We start from the raw sequence: 22,436 nt of genomic DNA on the forward strand, positions 1-22,436 counted from the left end.
GACTGTGCTGTGAAGAAAAACAATGGTAAATATCTGATTATTGAATTATTGAACCTTCTTCCTCTGCCTCTGGAGGCTGTCTCCTCTATGTCCCAACTTCCCTTCTGACCCTAATCTTTGTTATACATCATTCACCCTAAAGTGATGTAAAGAAATAATCCAGATCTCTTGCATCATGTCTAAGTAGGTGCAGGCATCCTATTTTTTGACTTCAGTCCAGAGATTGTAGTGCTTGTATAGGAGACAGACCGAGCCTAGGATGCTGCAGAACACTGTAGCTGTTATGTAGCTGCATTGCTTCCCGAAAGTAGCTAAGGCGTTTGCAGGGAGCTAAGTCCTCTGAACTTAGGTCTCTGTGCATGTCCCTTGTTGAATGCTGTAGGTCTGCTATTCAGACTGATCCTTGGCACTGTTCTGGAACAGTGCATGCATGACAATCAAACCATTTTATAAATGTATGTAGATCACTATCTGGCTGATTGTTACCTAAAGACCTTTATAGTATAGGCAGAAATGGCTATAAGGGATGGACTCTTAAAACCTATTACATTTTATTATACCTTAAAAAATTTGCTGGCCTTAGTCCTTGGACAATTCTGTTGTGGAAAAGTGTGGGAGTTTATAATGAGGATCCCTTAATCACTGTATAAGGTCTAGTGAGAAAGATGACTGAGAGATGTAGGGAGTATAAAGAAAAGTTATTAAGGAATTAGTCTTTAAAAGCTGCTTAGTAATGAGAAGCATCTTTATAATCATAAAAGAGGAACATCTGAGCATGAAAGGCAATTGGAACAACCTTTTGTATGCATGATAGGAATCTGCTTGGAAAAGAATTGTGGAGGGATATAATCATTATTGGATTAGCCTGATCTCTGTGGAGACAAATTAATGTCACTAGAAAAAAAAGATGACAAATTTTCTTTTCTGTTCTTACCCAATTCCTACCCTTGGATACACTTGGGGTGCATCTTTTGAGTAGCTCAGCACTCAAGAATAGTATAATAGTATTATGCTCGTATTTGGAAAAGATTTGTCTTCTTCATGCATGGTGTGTACTGGAGAAATTAAAGAAACATGAACAAATGAACCAGATAAAAGCGTTTCTTCCCAGAGAAGCCAGAAACAGCCTGCATGATTCCTGTCTCCTCATCAACTGCAGTAGCTCCCAGCTATCTTGTTGCCTATGGGCATGACTCTAGATTTTTTCTTGAGTTAATTGTCTTAATTACTGATCAAAGTATCTAATGAAGGCTGGCATGTATTCACTCGTGCCAAAGAGGCTGAGGGAATTGTGGCACGGTGAGGGCCACCTGCACCCTAGGAGGCAGTAGACGTGGACCCCACCACTGCCAGCCAGAGGCGTAGCAGGCTGGGGGTGGCCAGGAATAGCACCCAGCCCAGGCGGGGGTGGCCAGGAATAGCACCCAGCTCCCAGGGGATGGGGGTGGTTGAGGCCAGGCCAGGCGGTCACATCAGCCTGTGGATCAAGCCCCAGCTCAGAGGAGCCTGTGGCAGGGCAGGGCACAGACCTGTCCATGGGGGGCTGGAACCCAGCACTCATATAGCATTGCTAGGGCAAGGACTGACACAGTGAAACCCTGGCAGTTTCTGTTAATATGAGGAGAGTGTTCTTGAATTTATCCATATACAAGAAATACTGTTTCAATCTTCTGTTCAGAGGAGGAACTCAGGACAATTGATGAGGAAAGTCCGTGTTCACTATGAACTTCACTGGACTTGGAGTCCTGTATATTAAGAACTAGACAGCCTAGTGTGGGCCCATGCCTCATATCCTTTAAACATTACTGCCTGAATTGACAGGTGGAACTGATTGTTCCAGATGGAGATGGAGTCTGGACTGAACTCTCTTTAGTTATACAGGACTTGGTCATCTCAGTATCACCACCTATGCTAGGCTTTTGCTGTGGGGTCTGCCTTCAGTCCCATGTAAATTCATCAGACCAGGCCTTTTCAGTTACTGAGGGACTGCAGTGTGCTGATGCCTAAGGGGCCAAGAGTAAAATACACATCTGTACAATGATAGGGAACTAAACTCTGTTTTTTTTTTTTTTTTTTTTTTTTTTTTTTTGTTTGTTTAAGTCAGATTTATTTATTTTTTTATTTTAAATAAAAATAGAACACTTGGATTTTGTTTGGAAATTTTGTCATTTCCCTCACTCATATCTGTGAATTGGGTTTAGAACACATCCATTACTCAAGGAGCAAGAAAGACAATTTCATCCCTTTAAGATATTTCATGTCAATGCCTTCCCTAGATTCCCTAGGCATTTCATAAGAAAAGTTACCAATGATTAATAAATGTTCATTAAAGAAGGATTCATAAAAAGTATTTTAAATGTTGTGCAATGTGTATGCAACTCCACTGGAGAAGGAAGAAAGGATCAGAAAAGGAGTAAGAGTGAAACTCTTTGTAGTGAAGAGTTTATAGTGAAACTATAAAAATACCTGAAACAAGTAGTTTGAAATGTCTTGAATGTGGAGAGCTTGCTAACAGAGCTGTTAGTACTCTGGAAATTGGTTCTTCCCCTACTCCAGGATAAGGTGGCTCTTCAGGTTATGCTGCAAAACCAGTCTGAATTTCCACAGATGGGAAACTTGTAAAATGTCATGGTCTATATGAAGTGGGAGAGTCTTTGAGTTTTGTGTGACTCTTCATCTAGCAGGATACATCTGTGTAGGTGAATTTGTGGTGGTGGTGGTGGTAAGGCAGTCTTTAATCATCACATGACCCCAAATTGCATATTTAAGAGCCGGTAACTGCAGGGCTAGTCTGCTATTATTGCCTATTTCCTGTCCTCCTAGTATATCCTGCACTATATACAAAATACCACGCATTTAACAGATGCATTGGAGTAGAATATCCCAAGTTGGAAGTCACCCAGAAGGATCATCGACTTCCACTCCTGGCTCCACACAGGACCACCCCAAAATCAGACCGTATGTCTGAGGACATTGGCCAAAAGCTTCTTGAACCCCGGCAGGCTCAGTGCTGTGACCACTGCCCTGGGGAGCCTGTGCCAGTGCCTAGCTTAGTTAGATATTTATAAATGAATGATGTCAAGCTTTAAAGAAAAAAATTGTTTTGTTCTGGATGACGAAGGGAGCCTGAGAAGCTCAAAGCTACCTAAGGCAATAGGACACTCCTTAACTTGAGCAGTTAGTGCTTGGCCCTAAAAGACTTGCTAAACTGTGTAAACTCAAATGTGCATAAAGTGTTGTAATTAGCTCCATGACATTCACACACTCAAAGGGGAAGGCAACCAGCATTCCTTGGCAGAAGTAAGGTGACAGGGTAGCTGACAGCGTGTCATGGCCTATTTAAACAGGCAACCTGTCTGTTATGCTGATTTACGCTCTTCTGGGTAAACAAATAAGTGATCTTTGCTTTCACAGCGCCTGCAGTATGTCAGCAACTAATACAGAAAACCTTTCAAAGGGTTTGGTCCTAAACACTTCCTTTCCCTATATCCATATTTCTTAGAAGTATGGATAGGCACTGAGGAGCCCTGGCTTCCTGCCCACATGAAATGTAACCAGTCCAGTTTGGATTTTGCTCATGCTGTAATTTCACAATCAGCTTAGCCTGACATGTAGCAGCATGACTGTGGAAAAGGGCTATCCTGTACTGATCTCCTTACATACACCTAGCCTCTGTTCTTGTTCATGTGCCTCTTCTCTTCTCCAACTCCTTTCCCTATGATGGCACTAGTGTTTGTGGGGCAATGCGATGAATACACTGCGAAGCAGATTAGCTGATACTAGCCTAAGGAAATAGTATTTTTCAGCTGGTGTAGTTGTGTCTTCATGGTGTAGATTCATGTTGGTTTAAGCTGACTTTGAAATTCACATTAATTCACTGCTAGAAGGGGCATGAGTGACCCCTTCTTATCAGCCATAGGATACTGGCAAAAGTCCCCTATTCCCTTCATCTCCATTCTCCACCCCACAATCCCTAATCACATGATGTTTCCATAGCTATCCTATTTGTTCATTTTAAATGGCCTATATATATATATATATATATATATATATATATATATATATATATTACTTTAGTTAGCATAAAATATAAATAACTTCATCAATTATTAATTATCTGGGGATTAAAATCCTTGGCTGACTAGCTTCAGTTGACTTCATGAACATTATTTGTATTTGCCACCCTTCTTTCTGCTTCAAACGGGGAATTTTTTTCCTTTTGCAGTTACTGCTGCAAGAACAGTATTTATGTATCTCTTTGTGGTTTTGGACCTCTGCTTCTCAACTGCTTTGTATCTTTTTGTGATTTATCTAATAAATCGTGTCTTTCTTCCACCTTAGTATCTATTTAGTTCAGTCATATATTCAGATGTTGCATACAGAGGATGCTACTATTACTCCAAGCACGTATTAAAAAGTAAATCTGAGCTGTTTCCGTGGTCCTATAACTTTATTTTTGGAGCCTATACTGACTTGCATAGGATATGGTAAGGCATGTATAAGGCTGATTTGTTGTTTTTTCTTTGCAGCATGCTATTGATGCAGATAATGCGGGAGTCAGTCCCATAGGAAATTCTTCTAACAACAGCAGTCACTGGGACCTCGGAAGTGCCTTTTTCTTTGCTGGAACGGTCATCACAACAATAGGTATGTTTATGTTTGTCTTTTAAAATACATGGTCACACTGAGAGATTTATGGTGAAATAAATTGGAGGAAGATCACAAAAAAACAAAGTGATTTCTTTATTTCTGTACTAAATCTATATTTCTCTCAGTTCTCAGAAGGTGTGCCTCTGGTGTGTATTAGAGGCATTGAGCCTCTGGGTATATATTAGAAGCTGTTTCCATAATTAGGATAGAATAGCAATGCTGAACTGAACACAAGTAGCACTGATGTAGCTAAGGTTTTATAACCCTTTTCTTAATGCTAATGCAGATGGTCTTAATTTTCACTGAAAAGATCAAGAATTAGCACTAGATGAAATAACTGGTATATGCTTGTTGGGAATTTGACGTCTAATATTATAATTTACCCATAGGAGTAACCTTCTTCCTAAGTAAATCAATTATGCTTATGCTCTGGTTTATTATAAGCAATTCTTCTTATACCTTACTTATTGTAAGTGAAACTGTAATCACAGAAGCATCACATCCTATTTTAAAATCCTACCTAGCTTTCATACTAATAATACCTTAATGGAAAGAATTCCATGAATCGTAGAAACTTTTTTTTTTTTGCCATTCTAGAATTTCTGGCCTTGAAATATTTTTACATTCGTCTCTATTACATGAAAGGTGTTCTGACAAACTCCATTTACTTTTCTTGAGCCACTCATTTTAGTAAATTAATTATTCAGGCCCTTGTCATCTGTGTCCCCTATACGTTGTGTCCAATGTACTTAGCCTCTTGATCTCTGAATGTTCAGTTTAGATGTGCTACGGCTTCTGTCCTGTCCTCTGTGTAGCAGTTCCTCTCCTGAAGGTTATTTAGGAGCTTGGATTTCAGAAGATGGTCTGAAGGAAAAAAAAAAAAGAAAGATAAACTGATAACATTGATGATAAGGTTAACCTCCTGATAATTTTATAGTGGTTTGATAATTTTAAGCTGGATTTCAGTATTTCAGTGCTGTCTTGGTTAAAGGTCAAGAGATCTCATTATTCAGAAATCATGAGCTAATTTTTGATTTTTATTTGTATTGCTTTTGAGTATTCTTCTGATTTAAATATAGGATAAAGTGCTTTTCTGTATTTTGACTGTGATGCACACACTGGTGACAGTATGGACAAATTATCTGACATAACCCTCCATTAAATTGTGAGAATCTAACTGAATTCTTCAAGTTCTTTACACAGCTAATACAACAAAATGTCCTGTTGCTGTTGCAAGACTTGCTGTGGTGATCAGCCCAAACAGTGGAGTCTTGTGCCTTTACTTTGTTGTCAGAATGAGGGTGAAAGAATGATCATACAGACTGTACTCCTTTGTGTTTTCTTCGATATGCTAAGCTACATTACCATGTATTTTTAATGGTATCATAAAACCAGGGGGTGGAGATAAAGGAAACATTTCTGAATCAAATGTTTAAGAAACCTTCCCTAAATATTTGTTTACTCAATAGACCCAAGTGACAAGCTTTAAAATTACTTATTAAAATAAATGCCACTGTGTAGGCATAGTTTATGTAGGCATATTCATTGACATCTGCTATTTAAATAACTTATTGAAAAGAGCTTGGATTTTTGCCCATATTTGCTTTAAGTTCTCAATGAATGAGATTTTTATAGGCTGCATAAAGACTACATATTGTGTCTGGGCATGAAAATGATTTTATTTTATCCACCAGAGCCCTGTTAGAGTTCTTGTGCAGACACTCCGCAGACTACTTGGTCAACCTCAGTCCACTGGCTGGTGGTGCCTGTATTTTCCTGGACTTTTAGATGAAATCTGGGATCACAGATGCTGCCATGAAAGGCACTGTGGGTGGAGGGAAGGTGTCAGTGTAGCCTTTTCTCCATCCCATGATAGAGGGATGTATACAGTGTCAGTGTTACGGAGCTGGTTATTACAATCATGTTGTCTCTGGATCACCTTCAAATCAAACCATCTCTGGCCTGAAGCTAAACAGGACTATACTATGTATTCCCCGTATTCCTGTTCTTAAGTGCATTCTCCTCTCTTCCTATATGTTGCACAGTCTTTCTGACAAATGCTTTCCTGTGGCTTTAAGAGGCAGTACAAGCACGTTTGCTTTACACTAATCAGGGTGAGAATGGGTGAGGAAATTATGAACTAACCACTGAAAATGAGTGTTGTCAGGTAAATCACACTCTTGTCAGGACATAATTGGCAGAGCCCCAGAGGAGCAGCAGAGTGCAGGCACCAGGCCAGCAGTGAGTGATTTTTGTGCCACGATAAGTCAAACTAGATTAATTAATCAAAAAACAACTTTAGGTAGGACCTGAATCTATAGAAAATATGGGTAACTGAGGCTACAAACAAAGAATGAAATCTCAGTGGGTAGCTTGTCTGGGAAGTGACATCATGCCATGGGAAACCGGTAAATAGGAATTAGATTTGGAACAAAGGCATCTCTGCAGGAACAGCGCATTCGTTTTTCTAAAAAGGTGTGTATAAGTTCTGAGTTTCTGATAATTTTTTTTCTCTACAGGGTATGGAAACATTGCCCCAAGCACAGTTGGAGGCAAGATTTTCTGCATCTTGTATGCCATCTTTGGAATTCCACTGTTTGGCTTCTTGCTGGCTGGGATTGGAGACCAACTTGGAACCATCTTCGGGAAGGGTATTGCAAGGGTGGAAAAAGTGTTCAGAGTAAGCTCTGTCATTTTTTTTGCTTGCATTGCATAACTTGCTTTTAATTCTGTTGCTGTTATCTGCAGTCCTTTTTACATGTTAGGCACCCTGAAGTATTTACATACCAAACTGAGATGATGCTTAAGAGCCTTTGTAGTCAGTGGAGAGAAATAGACTTGTCTAGGTGGTGATGCAGGGGTTATAGATTAGGCTCTGAATTTCCTTTTTGAGGACCCAACATTTTTCATTGATTGTAGGCTATCTCTGAGGAAGGTATCTACTAAGCTAGTTTCCTTACAAGGACTGGTTTAGAACAGTCTTAAAAACAAACACCACAGGTTACCACAAGTACATTTCTTCACCGAAAATAAGAAGGTAGTACAACTTCTGGAGGAACAGAGATGCAGAGCAGGTTCTGACTGTATTACTAAACCATAAAAGACTTGGAAAGCAGGGTCATCTGGAGTAAATATGAACTTGGGAAGAGAGGTGGTTGAGTAGTGAGTTACTTCCACTGCAGGGGGACAGATGCATTGGCGTGTATCTGCAACTGCAAGAACTGCAAGATAATGCCAATGTCTGGCATTATCTTCAAGGTGTTTACCCAGCCTTTGTACAATGGGAATATCCTGCACTAGATTTCTATATTGATTTTCTAGAGTTGAGGAGCTCATGTAATTTCCCTTTGTGAAGCTGGTACCATCTATTTTTGGATCTGTATCACCATAAGCAATTCTTTCGTAAGCACTGCCGCAGACCTGGCAAATGCTACTTTGCTAATTTGCCGATGGTTCACTTCAGGGATTCTCTCTTTGAAGCTCTTCTAGAAGTGACCTGTGTGATGGTTCCCTTGGAGGCAGCGTAACTGGAGGTAAGTCTTTCCAGGGATGGAGTGGATGAAAAGCTGTCCAAACTGGTTAGTTTAATAGGCACCTATTTTTAAAACATTCCCACAGATGAGGGCAAATGACTTGTAACTGTTTTTTTAAAGGAAATAATCGAGTATTAAACTGGAGTATGAGCAATTTCCCTTTTGATTAGGTTACTGTGAAGTGTCCCAGGCTAGCCATAAGGAGTGTCTCTCAGACTACATGTGGAAAAGATGACTGGTGATTAGGGGTGAGTAAGCTTTCACATGCCTGACTGGAGAACACTTTTCACGATCTGAAAAATAAGGTTATTGAAAGGTGGCTCAGGCTGGGCCTGTGAAAACAGGAGAATCCAAGATCACTAATTTTGGTATAAACTAGCTTTTTATTATACCTATTTCACCTCAAAGGAATCTTTGAAGCTTGCAGCCTGCTTCTGTGCAAGAAGCAGACTACAGGCCTCTTAGTTATGATACGAACTGAGAGTCAGAAAATCTTTTATTAATTCTCAGCTGTACTATTGGCTTTCTTGATGATTTGGACAAAAAAAAAAATTAAACTATCAGCATGGTAGTTTACAAAGAAAAATAATACGTGCTCTGTTTGAAGCATTTTAAGATTCACAAATGAATGCTGATATTAATATTTCATACAGAATATAGTCCTTTGGCACATAGTATGAGTTCTTTTGGTACTTGAAGTATTCCTTCCTTTTCTTGAGTTAATGCAGTTGCTTGCTTTATATAACCATTCTAACTATTCCTTTTCTTCCTTGGTAGTCTGTCAGCTTCCAAAGCAATTTGGGGATCTGTGGTCCCCTTGTTTAGCTAAGATATATTCACTCAGTTCTTTAGTGATTTGATGTACAGGGTTATATATCATTTCCTTCAATATTCCTGGTAATAGGGTTCAGCTATTTGAAATAGTCTTGATGTAGTTTACAGTTTGTGTGCATCTTAATAGCTAGTATTTTTATCAGTGGTTTAACTTTATATGATTACAGAATGACATAACACCTGTCATTATGTATTAGCATTAATATATTATACACAATGTATATATATATTGTTAGCTAATGTAAATTATAACCATTATAAATTTAGTATTAATGTAAATTATTACATTGTGCTTACATTGTCAGACACGAAATATGTTTGAATCTAATCAGAGAATCCAGAAGTGGAGTAACAGTTCTTGATTTAATCCTGGGCAGTGAACAAAATTTAGATCTATGTGTAACTTTTGTGTCTCATTAGTTCAACGTGCAAATCTTGTTTCTTACCTTGTCTCTGTGGAACTCAAGTTCAAGATATTTGTGGGTGTAAAGCAACCTTCAACAACCCTTAAAGAGAGGACATAAAATTAGCAGAATAGTTGGAATCTGAGACTAAGAGAAATAAATGTAGGCCAAGGAGACATTAGAGCTAAGAAAATGTTGGGTGGTGTGCCTCATAAATATTTTGGAGTTAGCTGAAGGGTCACTGACTGTGTATCAATAACTATCTAGTGATTTAATGTATTAAATTTCTGAAAGCTTTTGAGAAGTTTTCTCATCAAAACCTATAAGAAAAGCAAGCTGTGATGAGGTAAGAGAGGAGGTCTCATACATCAGTAAGTCTCTGAAGGAGAAATGGAGATTAGGAGTAGATGTTAGCATTATTGGAGTGATTCAGCTGGAGTCCTTGTTGGAATCTTATTGTTTTGACAGAAATGGTCTGAAGTGATTCAGACAAGAGGATGAATATGCAGGTGACACTGTGTGCAAATTACATCTCTAGATATTTCAAAATAGCTAAAATGAAAGCTGCAAAAGGATGATAAGATGATAAATGAAATCCAGTGTTGGAAATACAAAATAATGTATATTTCTTCAGTTTGAGGAAAGAAATCCTAATATATTCAGACAGGGATGGCATCTCATTTCACTACTCCAAAAGGGACCTGGGATTACTATGGATGTCCCTTTGAAGATAACACTGCAAAATTTACCTGCAGTTAAAAAGGGGACGAATGTCAGCAAAGGGATTCAGAACCAAATGGAAAAGACAGTTCTGCCACTACACAGATCCATGGTGCACTTGCACCATGAGCATCACACTCAGTTCTAATCATCCCAGTTCAAAAAGCAATTCAGAGAAATGAAAAACAGCACTAGTGTCTGCACCCACAGGCCCTATAGCTGAGTCTCTAAGTTGGAAGTCACTAGCTACCCATATAACTTGCTTTAAAGTGGTTCCTCACCTCTCTAGTGAGTCCCTCATGGGTGATTTGGGACAATCCTGCTTGTGCCCTTGTTGAAGGAAATGGGAAGGAACTGCATGTGTCCTGGGTACTTTATCAAGTTTCCATGTGCATTGCCTCAACACGTTGCTTCTGCCGATCTTCAGTCACCTCACTTTATCCCACACACCCACACAGATGCTACACGGCTGATGTTGGGGCAGCCAAGAGTTTCTGAAATCCTTGCAACTTTGTCATCATCTGTAGAGATGGATGGCATTTAAAGTAAAACTTGGTCTTGCACTATGGTTAGGATATTTTTTAAAGCTAAATAGGGGCAGTATAGATACACAGGCAGCTGTGAAGGAGTGGAAGGTTTCTGTGTCAGCACAGCAGCCTTTTTACCCAACGCATTTCTTTAGCAGCTCTCAGTTATACTATGGCATGGAGCCCATGCAGTGCAAGGGACAGTGTGCCCCTGCCTAGACAGACAGACAAAGGGAGGATTTCTCTCAGAGGAGTTGTACTGGCACACGTCTGCTGCATCTGACGTGACCTGTCTGGAGCCCTCCAAACCTACGTTAATTAGCAGCACAAATTAGAGGCTAAGAATGCCACATTTAGCTATTGCAGTGATCAGCCCACATATTCTGTGTGAATTTTAAGAATGGTTTGAACTTCATAAAGGGGGGAAGAGGTCTGCTTTTATCAAATACACACTACCTCCACAGTATTGACAGAGTATTTCAGCACCGGAGCTGGATACATGCCACTGCTCATCTTGTTGATGATCAAAACAATGTTGCCACTATTTCAGCGTGTAGATAACCAGAAAAACAATTTTTCTCTTCTCTGTGACTAGGCAGGGCTGGAAGTATTTTATTGCAAAATACTTCATGTACCTGTTTGGGAAATGGAGGCACTGGCAGAGTGACACTGCCTGGGCTACAAGGAGATATCCCAAACATCACATACTGGCTAATTTATGCTGTCTTTCCTATTGGAATTATCTTGTTTCATACAAGCAAATCAACCGGGTCAGAGGCACAAGTTAAAGTGTCCTCCATAAAAGCCCTACCTACTCAGCTACTGATTATTCCTATACATCCTATCTTCAGTAATCGGGGGCAGAAACTAACCACTCATCTGTTTTCACATACATACAAATACGATTCTCAAAAAAATGGGTATGTACACGGTCACCAGACTCACTGTATGTGCACTGGTCTTTCAATGTTTGGGTTCAGTGATGAATCAGTTCTCTCATCTGACAAAATAAAGTAAAAACTCAAAATGTATTAAAAACCTGATAATTTTTGTAGCAATTTTCAGCTGGCAAAGCTTTCCAGACACTACAGAAATGAAATATACATTTCAAGGTGGCATAAAACCATAAAAGCAGTACTATTATCTTGCTTATGAATGACCTGAGACTGTTTCTATAATAAACAGCAGAACAAACTCCATTGCTTTGGCTTGACCTGTACACACAGAGGCTGCAAGCATCTAAAGATAGAAAGGAAAGCACTCCATAGGCAGAGTGCACAGTTACAGAATGTAGCACCTGTCATTATCATGAGTTAAATATAGGCTATTCAGATACTCTTTATTCAAGCCCTGTAATGAGTATTTAGATTCTAGATGTAAGTAGATGAGATGAACATAACCAGACACATCTTCCCCCATCTTGCAATTTGGTACAGATGCAGACTTTGAGTGTGGGCACATCATGCTTCTGAGAGCACTCCAGGATTTTCTGGCTTCTGAGGTGAAACCACTGTGAGCAGTTCTTAGACTTGATCACTCCTTTCACTGCTGTGGCTTTCTGCAATGATGCTGAGAGTAGGTCTGGCAACTCAGCTTGTAGGGCATGGATTGGAATACAGGGATGTGAGCAAGCAGCCAGAACATGGATGGTGGCAAGGCTTCACCAATGAAGCTTGTATATTGAGAAAATACACTACTTCATTCAGAAATGCAATTCCCCTGTAAACAAATCATGTTTCACTGGATAAGAATTGTCATACATCTGTCACCTGTCTTTCCAGTTTTCAGCTTAGAGAACCTGCTTGTCTGTTTACCTCCTGACAAACGGTGTGCTCTAGATTTAAGACACCTGTAAGTCTTATGAAAATGATATTTTATTTTTTCTTGAAAGATAGCGATAGGCATTATCTTAACCTTGAAAGAACAATAGGAAAAAATAGTTAGAAGATGGGCTGGAAGCAGGACAGGAATAAGAGAAGTCCTACTGAGCTGGTGGAAAGCTGCCTTTTAGCAACTTCTAAAGCTCTTATCTTTTCAAAACCCAAAACTTTGTTTGCCTTTTTGGATAGATCCTAGCTACTCTTTCCTTTAGAGGTTCAAATTCTTTTTAGAGATTTTTGGCTGCTGTGATCTCTTTTGTTACTGTGACAGTGACAGGATTATTTTTTTACAAATTCCTCATCTGAGAATGAATGCAAAACATGTCTAGGGAAAGAAACTTTGCACAGGATAGTAACTGTGCAGAGGAGGAAAATTTACAAATATTCTTTTTTATTTTGTCTCAAACTTTACCAAAAGGGTTGTTAGGCATTGGAATGGGCTGCCCAGGGAAGTGGTTGAGTCACCATCCCTGGAGGTCTTTAAAAGACGTTTAGATGTAGAGCTTAGGGATTTGGTTTAGTGGAGGACTTGTTAGTGTTAGGCCAGAGGTTGGACTCGATGATCTTGAGGTCTCTTCCAACCTAGAAATTCTGTGATTCTGTGATTCTCTGCCCATCCATTTTCTCTATTATCTGTACCCTTGCTTGTTTCACTCCCCTCTCTTCCCTCCCGTTCTTTCCCTTGACTCACATTAAACCTGTAATGTTATACCTAATACCAATGTGGGACTGGTGAGTGAGGTCTCAGTAAAGCTTGCTGGTCCAATGAATCTAAGAGATTTCCTTGAAGTACCACCTTAACTTCTCCACTAGCATAATGCTGTAGTCCAGAGCCCCTGTGTGCTCCCTGTGAGGCAGCAACCACCCTGTGCTCTGTGTCTTGCAGCCCCAGACCAGTGGCAGTTCTTACCATTTTTCAGCATTTCAGCATTTTTGTCAAACTTTCAGATGGTACTGTTCTCAAAGCCAGAAATTCAAATCCAGATCACAGCTTCCCCCAGGAAAAAGGGGAAATCACTCTGGATTTGTGATTGTTGTCACTGAATTCAAAATTTGGCACATAGTTAATAGCTACATGTGTTGTAAACTTGGTGATATGTTCGCTAGTAAGAGCCTGTTCATAGTTATGAATACATTATGCTGAATGGCCTGCACTCTGACTCGATCCCTAAAACCTGACACCTGCATTTCAGAGCAGAATAAGTTAATAGAAAAATGATGGAAAAGTTTCATCTCTACTTCCTGATATCTGATGATATTATACTGGAAATCAGCATAATCTCTTTTATTTCATTTCCTTACTAGACACCATCAGTGTGTTTTTACTACAGCTGCTAAAAACCCACCAGGGATATTAACATCTTTTTATCTTTTTGTTTTTAATATAGTGCTATTTACTGTTATTTTCTGTAAGGAAAAAGTCTACTTTTTATTTTATTTTGTTCTTATCACACTCAAGAACTTCCACAAGGGAAACGGCCAGAGCAATGATCAATCTGCCATCTGCTGGTATTCTGTATCTGGACAGAACTGTTGGGAGGGGACATGAAGGTCAGCCTAGTGGTGCACATACGCAATCTTATTCCAAGATGGCACAAGATGTATAAGCAGAAATTCTGGTGTTCAGAGTTAAATCTAAAAGTTTCCTGGGTCATTTCCCCCAAACCAAAATGTCTGAATTTAAAAATCAGTCACCAGATTCTGTGTTTTCATAATTTAGTTAGAATTTATCATTGTTACAATAAATACAGTAGATCTAATTGCATTCTATTATTGGTTATTACTACTCTGATACCATAGAAGCCTGCCAAGAACAGGGCCTCTGTACGAAGACTCTGAGGTAACAGTGAATTATAAACGATGTTTGTAAATGGACAGGAAAATATATAGGCAGAGAAAATGTGATAGCAAATGGCAGGTTGGCTGTGAGATGGAAAGTTGTAGAGGGAAGAAGCTAGGTGGCAATTAAAAAAGAAGTGAGGCTGAGGAGTTTGAAGAAGTGTTTAGGGATGATAGGAATTCAGCAAAGCTGATGTGAAGATACTGCTAGAAGAATGGGGCAGTAGAAGCAAACAACCAATTGCTACATGACAGAGGAAAGTTTCCCTCATAATTCCAGGTGTACTTTGACTATCCAGCTATTTCTGCTTTATTAATCTTTCTGCTCCTCCTAGCCTGGCACTGCTGTTAGGCTCTTCCCTGCAGTTTTTACCTTGGGATGGGCAGAGAGTAGGAAGGAAGCACCATTTCCTCATAAGAGACTCCTTCCTCAGCATAGTCCTGCGACCATCAAGGTAATAGGATAAAATGAGGGCTGAGGCTACTTCAGTTTCTTCACCACTTTAAAGCAAGAGTCCCTGTTATGGACTCCTATAATATGGTGACCTTGCTGGATGCTGATATACAAGATGGACAGGCTCTTGCTCTTTTATCTTGCCATATGTTGAGACTGACTTTGCAGCCATCCTCAGCAAATGAGTGCTCTGAAAGCGACTACCTCAAACCATGTGTTTAGTCCAGCAATGTAGGGAGTGCGTGGTAGGCTTCCATTTTAATTCCCTTTCACTGGCAAGAATAACGTTTCATATGAACTTGGTAACAAAAACTTTAAGGAAGAGAAGTTACTCTTTGGACTCTTTTGTCTGTAACAACTTAAGTCTTATATGCTGTCCTCAGGGAAATGAGACCTCAGCACAATGACTTTTTCAGCCTATGAAAATTCAAACAGTCTATCTTCCACCACACTGCAGTGGATTGTGAACCACTTTTATGGATGTACTCTTCACTCCTTTCTCTTGCAAAGGAGTTTCACTGTGCAGAAAACAATAGAACATGTTGAGGAGGCATGTTTCAAGCCTTCTTTTAGTAAATAGTCTGATGACTGTTTCAGTTAAAATGCATGAGCTCTTCTGAAATCCAGGACTTCATTGTCAAGATGAGTGCTCTAGTTTGGAACACACTCTGGGTACATTAACTTCTAGTTCATCAGTAACTTGTTATAAAGAAGACTGTTAGTCTCTCTGTACTCGACAAATGTATTTCTCTTTATGCTCCTTCCTGCCTGGATTCCTTCAATGCCCTTCTTAAAAAGAGTTGTTCTTCTAATTAGTTTGTGAAGCAGTCCAGACCCAGGGCCATCTGGACACTTCACTGTAGTATACCCAGCAATGGCAGAAGTGTGACTGTTGACTCTTACAATGTTGAACTGGGGGATGAAAGGATGAAAGACAGGAGTGGTAAATTTACAATGTCTGTCTCTGAAATACTTTTCCCCTTGAGAACGTGCAGGCCACATCTTTTATGTTTCCAACCGGTGCTTTAATTATGGGTATAGAAAGATAGCAGGAAGTTTTAATTTTGCTTTTGAAAATTACCTGCTTTAGTAGTCCCTGATACAAGGACTGTACATTTAATACAAGATATTGCCAAACAATAATACTATGGGTGAAATGGTGCAGGCTGTGACTTCTTCATTCAATGACTCTTCATTCGCCAGAGCCAAATTTGTCTCTGGATTCTATTTTAGGTTCAGTCATTGACTTGTGGTATAACCTTTAATATGTTGTTTTTACTCTTTAGTTCACTTTCCCACTCTGCTATGTGTATGTTTTCTGCACAGTGCTGATAAAGTATGCTAGGAAACAAAAATTCATGACAAAATCTGTGGATCCAAGACTTGGAGTACCAGCTTTTGATATTTTATCTCCTCGAATTGGGTATTTAATTCAGTTAGTGATGCTTATAGCTAATCTGCTTCAGGGAAAATAAAATAAGTGAAGCAAACCTTTTGCTGGTTTGTTCTTATCCAGATCATTTCTTTGCCAAGTTTAGAGCCTAAAGCTTACTGGGGCTGATCATGGAGCACATCTTAATTTAATCCTGCAAGTCAATAACCTCTTGCAAAATTAATCCAGTTTAAGGGTTAATATAAAACTGAACAGTTAGGTATAGATCTTGACATCTCTGGAAGTCCTTTTACACCTATTTGACTACGTTTTGGTCTGCTAGGCCTATAGGGCTTGAGAAAAATACATCAGCCTGAGGTAACTTCAAAGAGAGGATCATGAAGGTCTTGAAGTACATCTACCTCTGAGGAGAGCCCCAGGAGGTGCTGAACCTGGTGGTAGTTGAAAGGACATATCTGGGTTTCTAGAGAGAGAGGCAGAAGCTCTAAGAAGGAAGAACATGTTATTTATTGTTTATTATGTTTATTATCTCTCAGGAAGATATATTAAATGTTCTGATTTTTGAGTCAAATCAGTCTCTCTGAATAGGTGATAGTATAAATGGAGGAAAGACTATTCTAAAATAAGGCTTTATAACTAGCTTAAATCTGGAGTATAGTGTTATCTGGGAATCTCAACCCAGCTCAATGCACCAAAACTGAAACCCAATATGCATTGAAGTTTATTCCCCAAAGTAGTTATCACTGGTATTACTGTAACACTTCTTTCTCTAAGTGCTAAACACAGAGCCATGTATCTTTAGAGATACAGATCAGTGAATACAGGGCACTCCAGAGATCTTGTACTGCTTTGCCTGCTTACTTGAGGCCTTTTAATATCTTTTCATTTCACATATCTTTTTCATTTTTCTTTATTATTTAAAATGATTAGAGGTTCAAACTTTCAATATTTCTTCTTACTGAAGACATGCTTTTGTCACCAAATTGCAATGCCCCTAATATTTTGTATCTCTTAAAACAATATCTTCTACAAAAACAAATGAGGAATCCATGATTAATACAAAGCTTTTATTTGTTGCTGTTGCGTATTTGTCTGTATTACAATAAATTTTAATAACACATTTTTCATTTGGGAAGCAATTTTCATTACATTGGTTTCTGGTTGTGGATAGAATGCAACTACCGTAGTAAATGAACCACAGAATCACAGAACTGTAGGGGTTGAAAGGGACCTCGAAAGATCATCGGGTCCAACCCTCCTGCCAAAGCAGGTTCCTCAGAGCAGGCTGCCCAGGTAGGCATCCAGACAGGCCTTGAATATCTCCAGAGAAGGAGACTCCACAACCTCCCTAGACAGCCTGTTCTAATGCTCCATCACCCTCACTGTGAAGCTCTTTCGCATGTCAGTGCGTAACCTCCTGTGTTCTAACTTGCAGCCATTGCCCCTTGTCCTATCCCCACAAACCACTGAGAAGAGGTTGGCTACATCCTTCTGTCCCCCACCACTCAGATATTTATATACATTGAGGAGATCCCCTCTCAGTCTTCTCTTCTCCAGGCTGAACAGACCCAGGTCTCTCAGCCTTTCTTCATAGGGAAGATGCTCCAGGCCCCGTATCATCTTTGTGGCCCTAAATGAACTGAAGATCCTTTCTTTATTTTACCTTTTTGTGGAGCCTTGTGTTTTAGCACATTTTTGAATGTTTACAGAGAATACATTAATAAACCAAAGACAAGTATAGTTGGCAATTAATGGCTATAAAACTGACGTAAGTGCAAGATAAGAGAGTTATTTAGCAATTGATGCAATTGTGCCTGAGTAGAAAGGTTTCCAAACATATGGATGATGTTTTATCATCCTTAAAGAAGAGCATAAACATGGTAGAGTATTGTCAAAGTTAAGTTTTCAGATTTTTTTTTTCCCCACCAATAATTTTTATGTACTCAGGCTAATTATCACATACATCAAACATTTTCCCCAGAATATGATGTCTATCTTTCTGCCACCTATTGTTCCCTCTGTATACTTCTTTTACTTGTTTGTTTGTATTGTTTTTGTTTTTCAGTGAAAAAAAGATTAGCACAATTACTTTCTCTGTATCAAAGCCTCGTGCTTGCCAACTCTCATTTGGTTTGAAACCAGGTCAGTATTCAGAGTGACCTAAGGATAAACAGTAGCAAGGAGATGCATTTCCATACAGAGCCTGAATCACTGATTTCTTCTTTAGGAAGGGAGTTAAATAATCCTTTATGGTTTGAAATACCTAGGAACCATTATTCTAAAGGGTAAAAATTACACATGCCTGCCTCCTGCTAAAATTAGTATTAGTCACATAACTTTTAATTCCAGTGAAGAGCACTTTAAATAAACCCCATTAGTCTCAAACAATTTGCCTTCATGAAACGCAAGACAAACAGGAGCTGAAAGAATGATTAAGAGTATACTGAGCAGCTGGGGTTTCTTGAATAATCTGTGTTAAGCTTAAAAAAATGAGATACTGCAATAGAAGCTGCTGATTAATGCCAAATAAATGTGAACTTTTCAAACAATGACTTGAAAGTTAGAGTGTTTCCTAAGCACTACTGGTGAATATCCTCCCTTTGTTGTTTGCTTCAAGTTTTGGTCATATTGCTGGGGGAAACTTCTCTGTGTTAACAGCGCAGTGCAAAAGTGCCAAATCCTACGTTCTAGGGTTTTGATGCTGGTTTCGACATCTCTGAAAATCTGACTTATGTCTAAAGGAAAATCCTCTTCTTATTCAAGATCTTTTAAGAATAAGTCTGCAGGATAGGGAGTAAAGGAAAAGAAAGATAGAAATGCAAGCTCAAAATCACTGATAATACAGTGATTGTTGATCCCACACTGACATATACATAGAAGAGCATTCTAGTTAGTATTCTTCAGAATATCCTCCAAAACTCCAATAGGTAACCCTGGGGGAAGTATCAAAGACTGAATGTGAGAGTGGTGATGGCTCTTGAAGAGCAATTGGTAGGATTTATTTTGTGTGGGTACCTGTACATAGTAACTCATCTAAGACATGAGGGCTGTGCTACTTTCTCACTTGAGATGCTTCTTCAAGGAGCATACAGGCTGGATGAAGATGGCAAACGTAGTGTGATGTTGCTTTATGTATTCTGTCTTCGTCTTTCAGGACTGTCAGGCAATCATATTAACTGCTCTAATGTAATTTACTTGCCCATATATTCCTCTGGCATATGCATATGTCCCTGTGGCAATAGGAAATGTTTTGAGCCATGGGACAAAGTATTTGATGCATTCTTCTCCCCGTGCCAACCCTTTCCTTTCAACAGTGCTCTCTATCCTCCTTTTACCTTTGAATATGAACTCTAAGCAGGAGCAGTTGCAGCTGGGAGGGACAGGGAGAGAGTTGTGGGACAACGTTCTGAATACTCAACAGTATGAAGGAATCTGGATGTTTTGTTCCACTAGAGGGGAAGAAAATAATACCAAAACATAACACAGCAAAAAGTGAAAGTCCAAGCAGAGCTAGCAAAAGAAAATATTGAACGTCTTCATCCTGCAGAGAAGAGATAATTCTGACATCAATATCCAGTTTCTTGCTCAGTCTTTGCATTTGGCCACATCATGCTATAGATAACTAGATCTCTCATTGATCTAGCTACAGTAATTGTTTGTCTCAGAGCATTTCTGGATTAGACTCGGCATATACTAATAAATGTATCTTTGCTGTTATGTGGCACTTTTCTTTGCTTCATCATTAATTTTTTCCTCTGAATGGAAATGATGAATAAGACGCAAGTGTTGACTCAGCAATGATCAAAATGAAGGGTTACCAGGACTGGCAAGGTAGAATCCTTTCAGGTAAAGGGAAGTGATGCACAGCAACCATTATTAACCATTCTTCCTCCCTGGAAGAGGAGAATATAGGTATGACTCAGAAGAGAGTTTAAGGAATGAAGGAGGAAAGGAGCAAAATATTCCAAATTTGACCTCTGAATGCATCCTTTGAATTTGCTTAAGTCTATGCCATGAGTCTCTGTTGTACTCTGTCTGCTCCAGTGTCTGGGAAAAGTATATAGAGAGTGTAGAGAGTGGATCCCTCTTTTTCCTTTTATTTTATTTTATTTTATTTTATTTTATTTTATTTTATTTTATTTTATTTTATTTTATTTTATTTTATTTTATTTTATTTTATTTTATTTTATTTTATTTTATTTTATTTTTTGGCCTGAATACAGCTCAGCCAGAACAGAAGTTTGGGCTTAATATTTTTATTTTTGTTTCTTCAGGAGCATAATGAGCAACTTGATGAAATTAGTTGGTTCATATCAGGAAGTCCTATCTGTGCTTTAAGATTGAAAAGGGATATATCAAGCCTTGAAAATTTCCATACCAGTGTTTTGTTATTTTCTTAACACAGTATCAGTACTCACATTATGATTACAGTAGGAACCATGCCTAGCAGTTTATAAAAATAACATTTGAGAAAGCTGTTGCCTTGTGAGAAGCTTGTTGCATATTCCATCTGGGTCCAGGCAAACACCCTGCACAAGTGTGGTCTTATGGGGAAAAACAGATATGTAAAAAATAAATCCTTCTTTTCCCTGACCTGTGCCCTGCACGTATTCAGGATTGTCTCTACCAAGCTTAGTAACAAATGGGAGTGCTTACAGCTTTTTATATCCATCTGCCCCATGCTACTTACTACACTTAAGAAATAGGGGATGGATTTTGCATCTTATTTTGCAGCAATAGCAGTGTTCTTTGTAAAAAACAAGAATTAAAATAGCACAGAGACACCAAGAGAGCTGCTTTGGCAGAGTGAGGGAAGCCTGTCTCTATTGGAATGGCTCAAACCACTGTTCTTAGCACATGGAGGTGTCTGAAATGTCATATATATATTTCAGATATCTTACTGGAATTCTGCTTCTAGGCTTTCAGAGGGTGTTGCCTTCTTTGATGTGGTGAGTTGGCCCTGGCTGCTTGCACAGCTGCTCGCTCCCTTGCTCCCCACCCCCCAGAGAAAACAGGCAAAACAAGAGGGAAAAAAATGAATTAAAATAAAGACAGACAAATAACTTACCATGTATTGTCACAGGCAAAACGTACTCAACTTGAGAAATTTAAGTTAATTTATTGCCAAATGACGTAAATAATTACTAAGTTGAGGCTGTGAGGGTGATCAGAGGGCTGGAACACCTCTCCTATCTTCATAAACGCTGAGAGAGTTGGAGTTGTTCAGCCTGGAGAAGAGAAGGCTCCAGAGAGAACTCATTGTGGCCTTGCAGCACTTAAAGGGGGCCTACAAGAAATCTGGAGAGGGTTTCTTTATTGGGGGGTGCAGTGATAGGCCAAGGAGTAGTGTCTTTAAGCTAAAAGATGGTAGATTTAGATTAGGTATTTAGAACAAATCCTTTACTATAAGGGTGGTGAGGTGCTAGAACAGGTTGACAGAGAAAAGTATTCTTTCAAGGCCAGGTTGGATGGGACTTTGAGCAACCTGGTCTAGTGTAGGGTGTCCCTGCTCATGATGTGGGGGGGAGGAACGATGGACGAATAAGGTGTTGGAACTGGATGACCTTTAAGGTCACTTTCAACACAAACCGTTCTATGATTCTATGATCCAATGTTGTCACGCACTGCAAGAGTAACTTCGCCACAAAATTAAGTCATGTGAAGGAGCTAGTACAAGTTAGAAATACACAACAGGTATAGGCAGCAGTGATGTTGATAAGGCTTACTGCTCACCACAGAGGAGCTCTGTGAGTCCAGTATTGTTCCAGTCTTTCAGAATATCTTGCTGAGATGGGCTACTCACCTTACTGAGGTTTGTACCAGGCTCTGGACCCAGGCTGGCTTACATTTTACTGATCTGAAAAGCAAACAGTGTGAACTATAGGTGCTGTCTATGCTAGCCTACCAAAAATGTTTTTACTATGGACATACTTAGGTGTTCCTCTGTTTGTGGCAGAGGAAAAAATAAGATTGATATATCTGATATTCTGTTTTATGCTTTGAGTACAAAGACTCGTTTTCCTTTTGTTAAAATATTTTGATCTGGAGGAAGTGATTTAGAAGATGAGCTGCTTAATTTGAGCACAGGAAGAGAGAATCTGTTCCAAGAATAGCTGGCAGCATGGGAGAGGGCATAAAGTTAGGAGTAGGCAAAGAGGACAAAAGACATGTTAAAGAAATGTGTTTTCTTTGGAGTAGTGCT

General features: G+C 39.2%; 1 protein-coding gene across 5 annotated transcripts in view; it reads left to right on the forward strand.

Annotated features, from left to right (window-relative positions):
• Positions 1 to 22,436, forward strand: part of KCNK10 (potassium two pore domain channel subfamily K member 10) — a 75,658-nt gene that overhangs the window by 40,273 nt on the left and 12,949 nt on the right. For all 5 annotated transcript variants that reach the window (XM_068683003.1, XM_068683004.1, XM_068683001.1 and 2 more), the window contains 2 exons: positions 4,530 to 4,647; positions 7,170 to 7,330. In XM_068683003.1, coding sequence (XP_068539104.1) covers positions 4,530 to 4,647; positions 7,170 to 7,330 — 279 coding nt within the window. The remainder of the gene's footprint in view (positions 1 to 4,529; positions 4,648 to 7,169; positions 7,331 to 22,436) is intronic.

The sequence above is a fragment of the Anas acuta genome, chromosome 5 (genome assembly GCF_963932015.1).
Source record: "Anas acuta chromosome 5, bAnaAcu1.1, whole genome shotgun sequence".
In the NCBI taxonomy this organism is placed as follows: domain Eukaryota; kingdom Metazoa; phylum Chordata; class Aves; order Anseriformes; family Anatidae; genus Anas; species Anas acuta.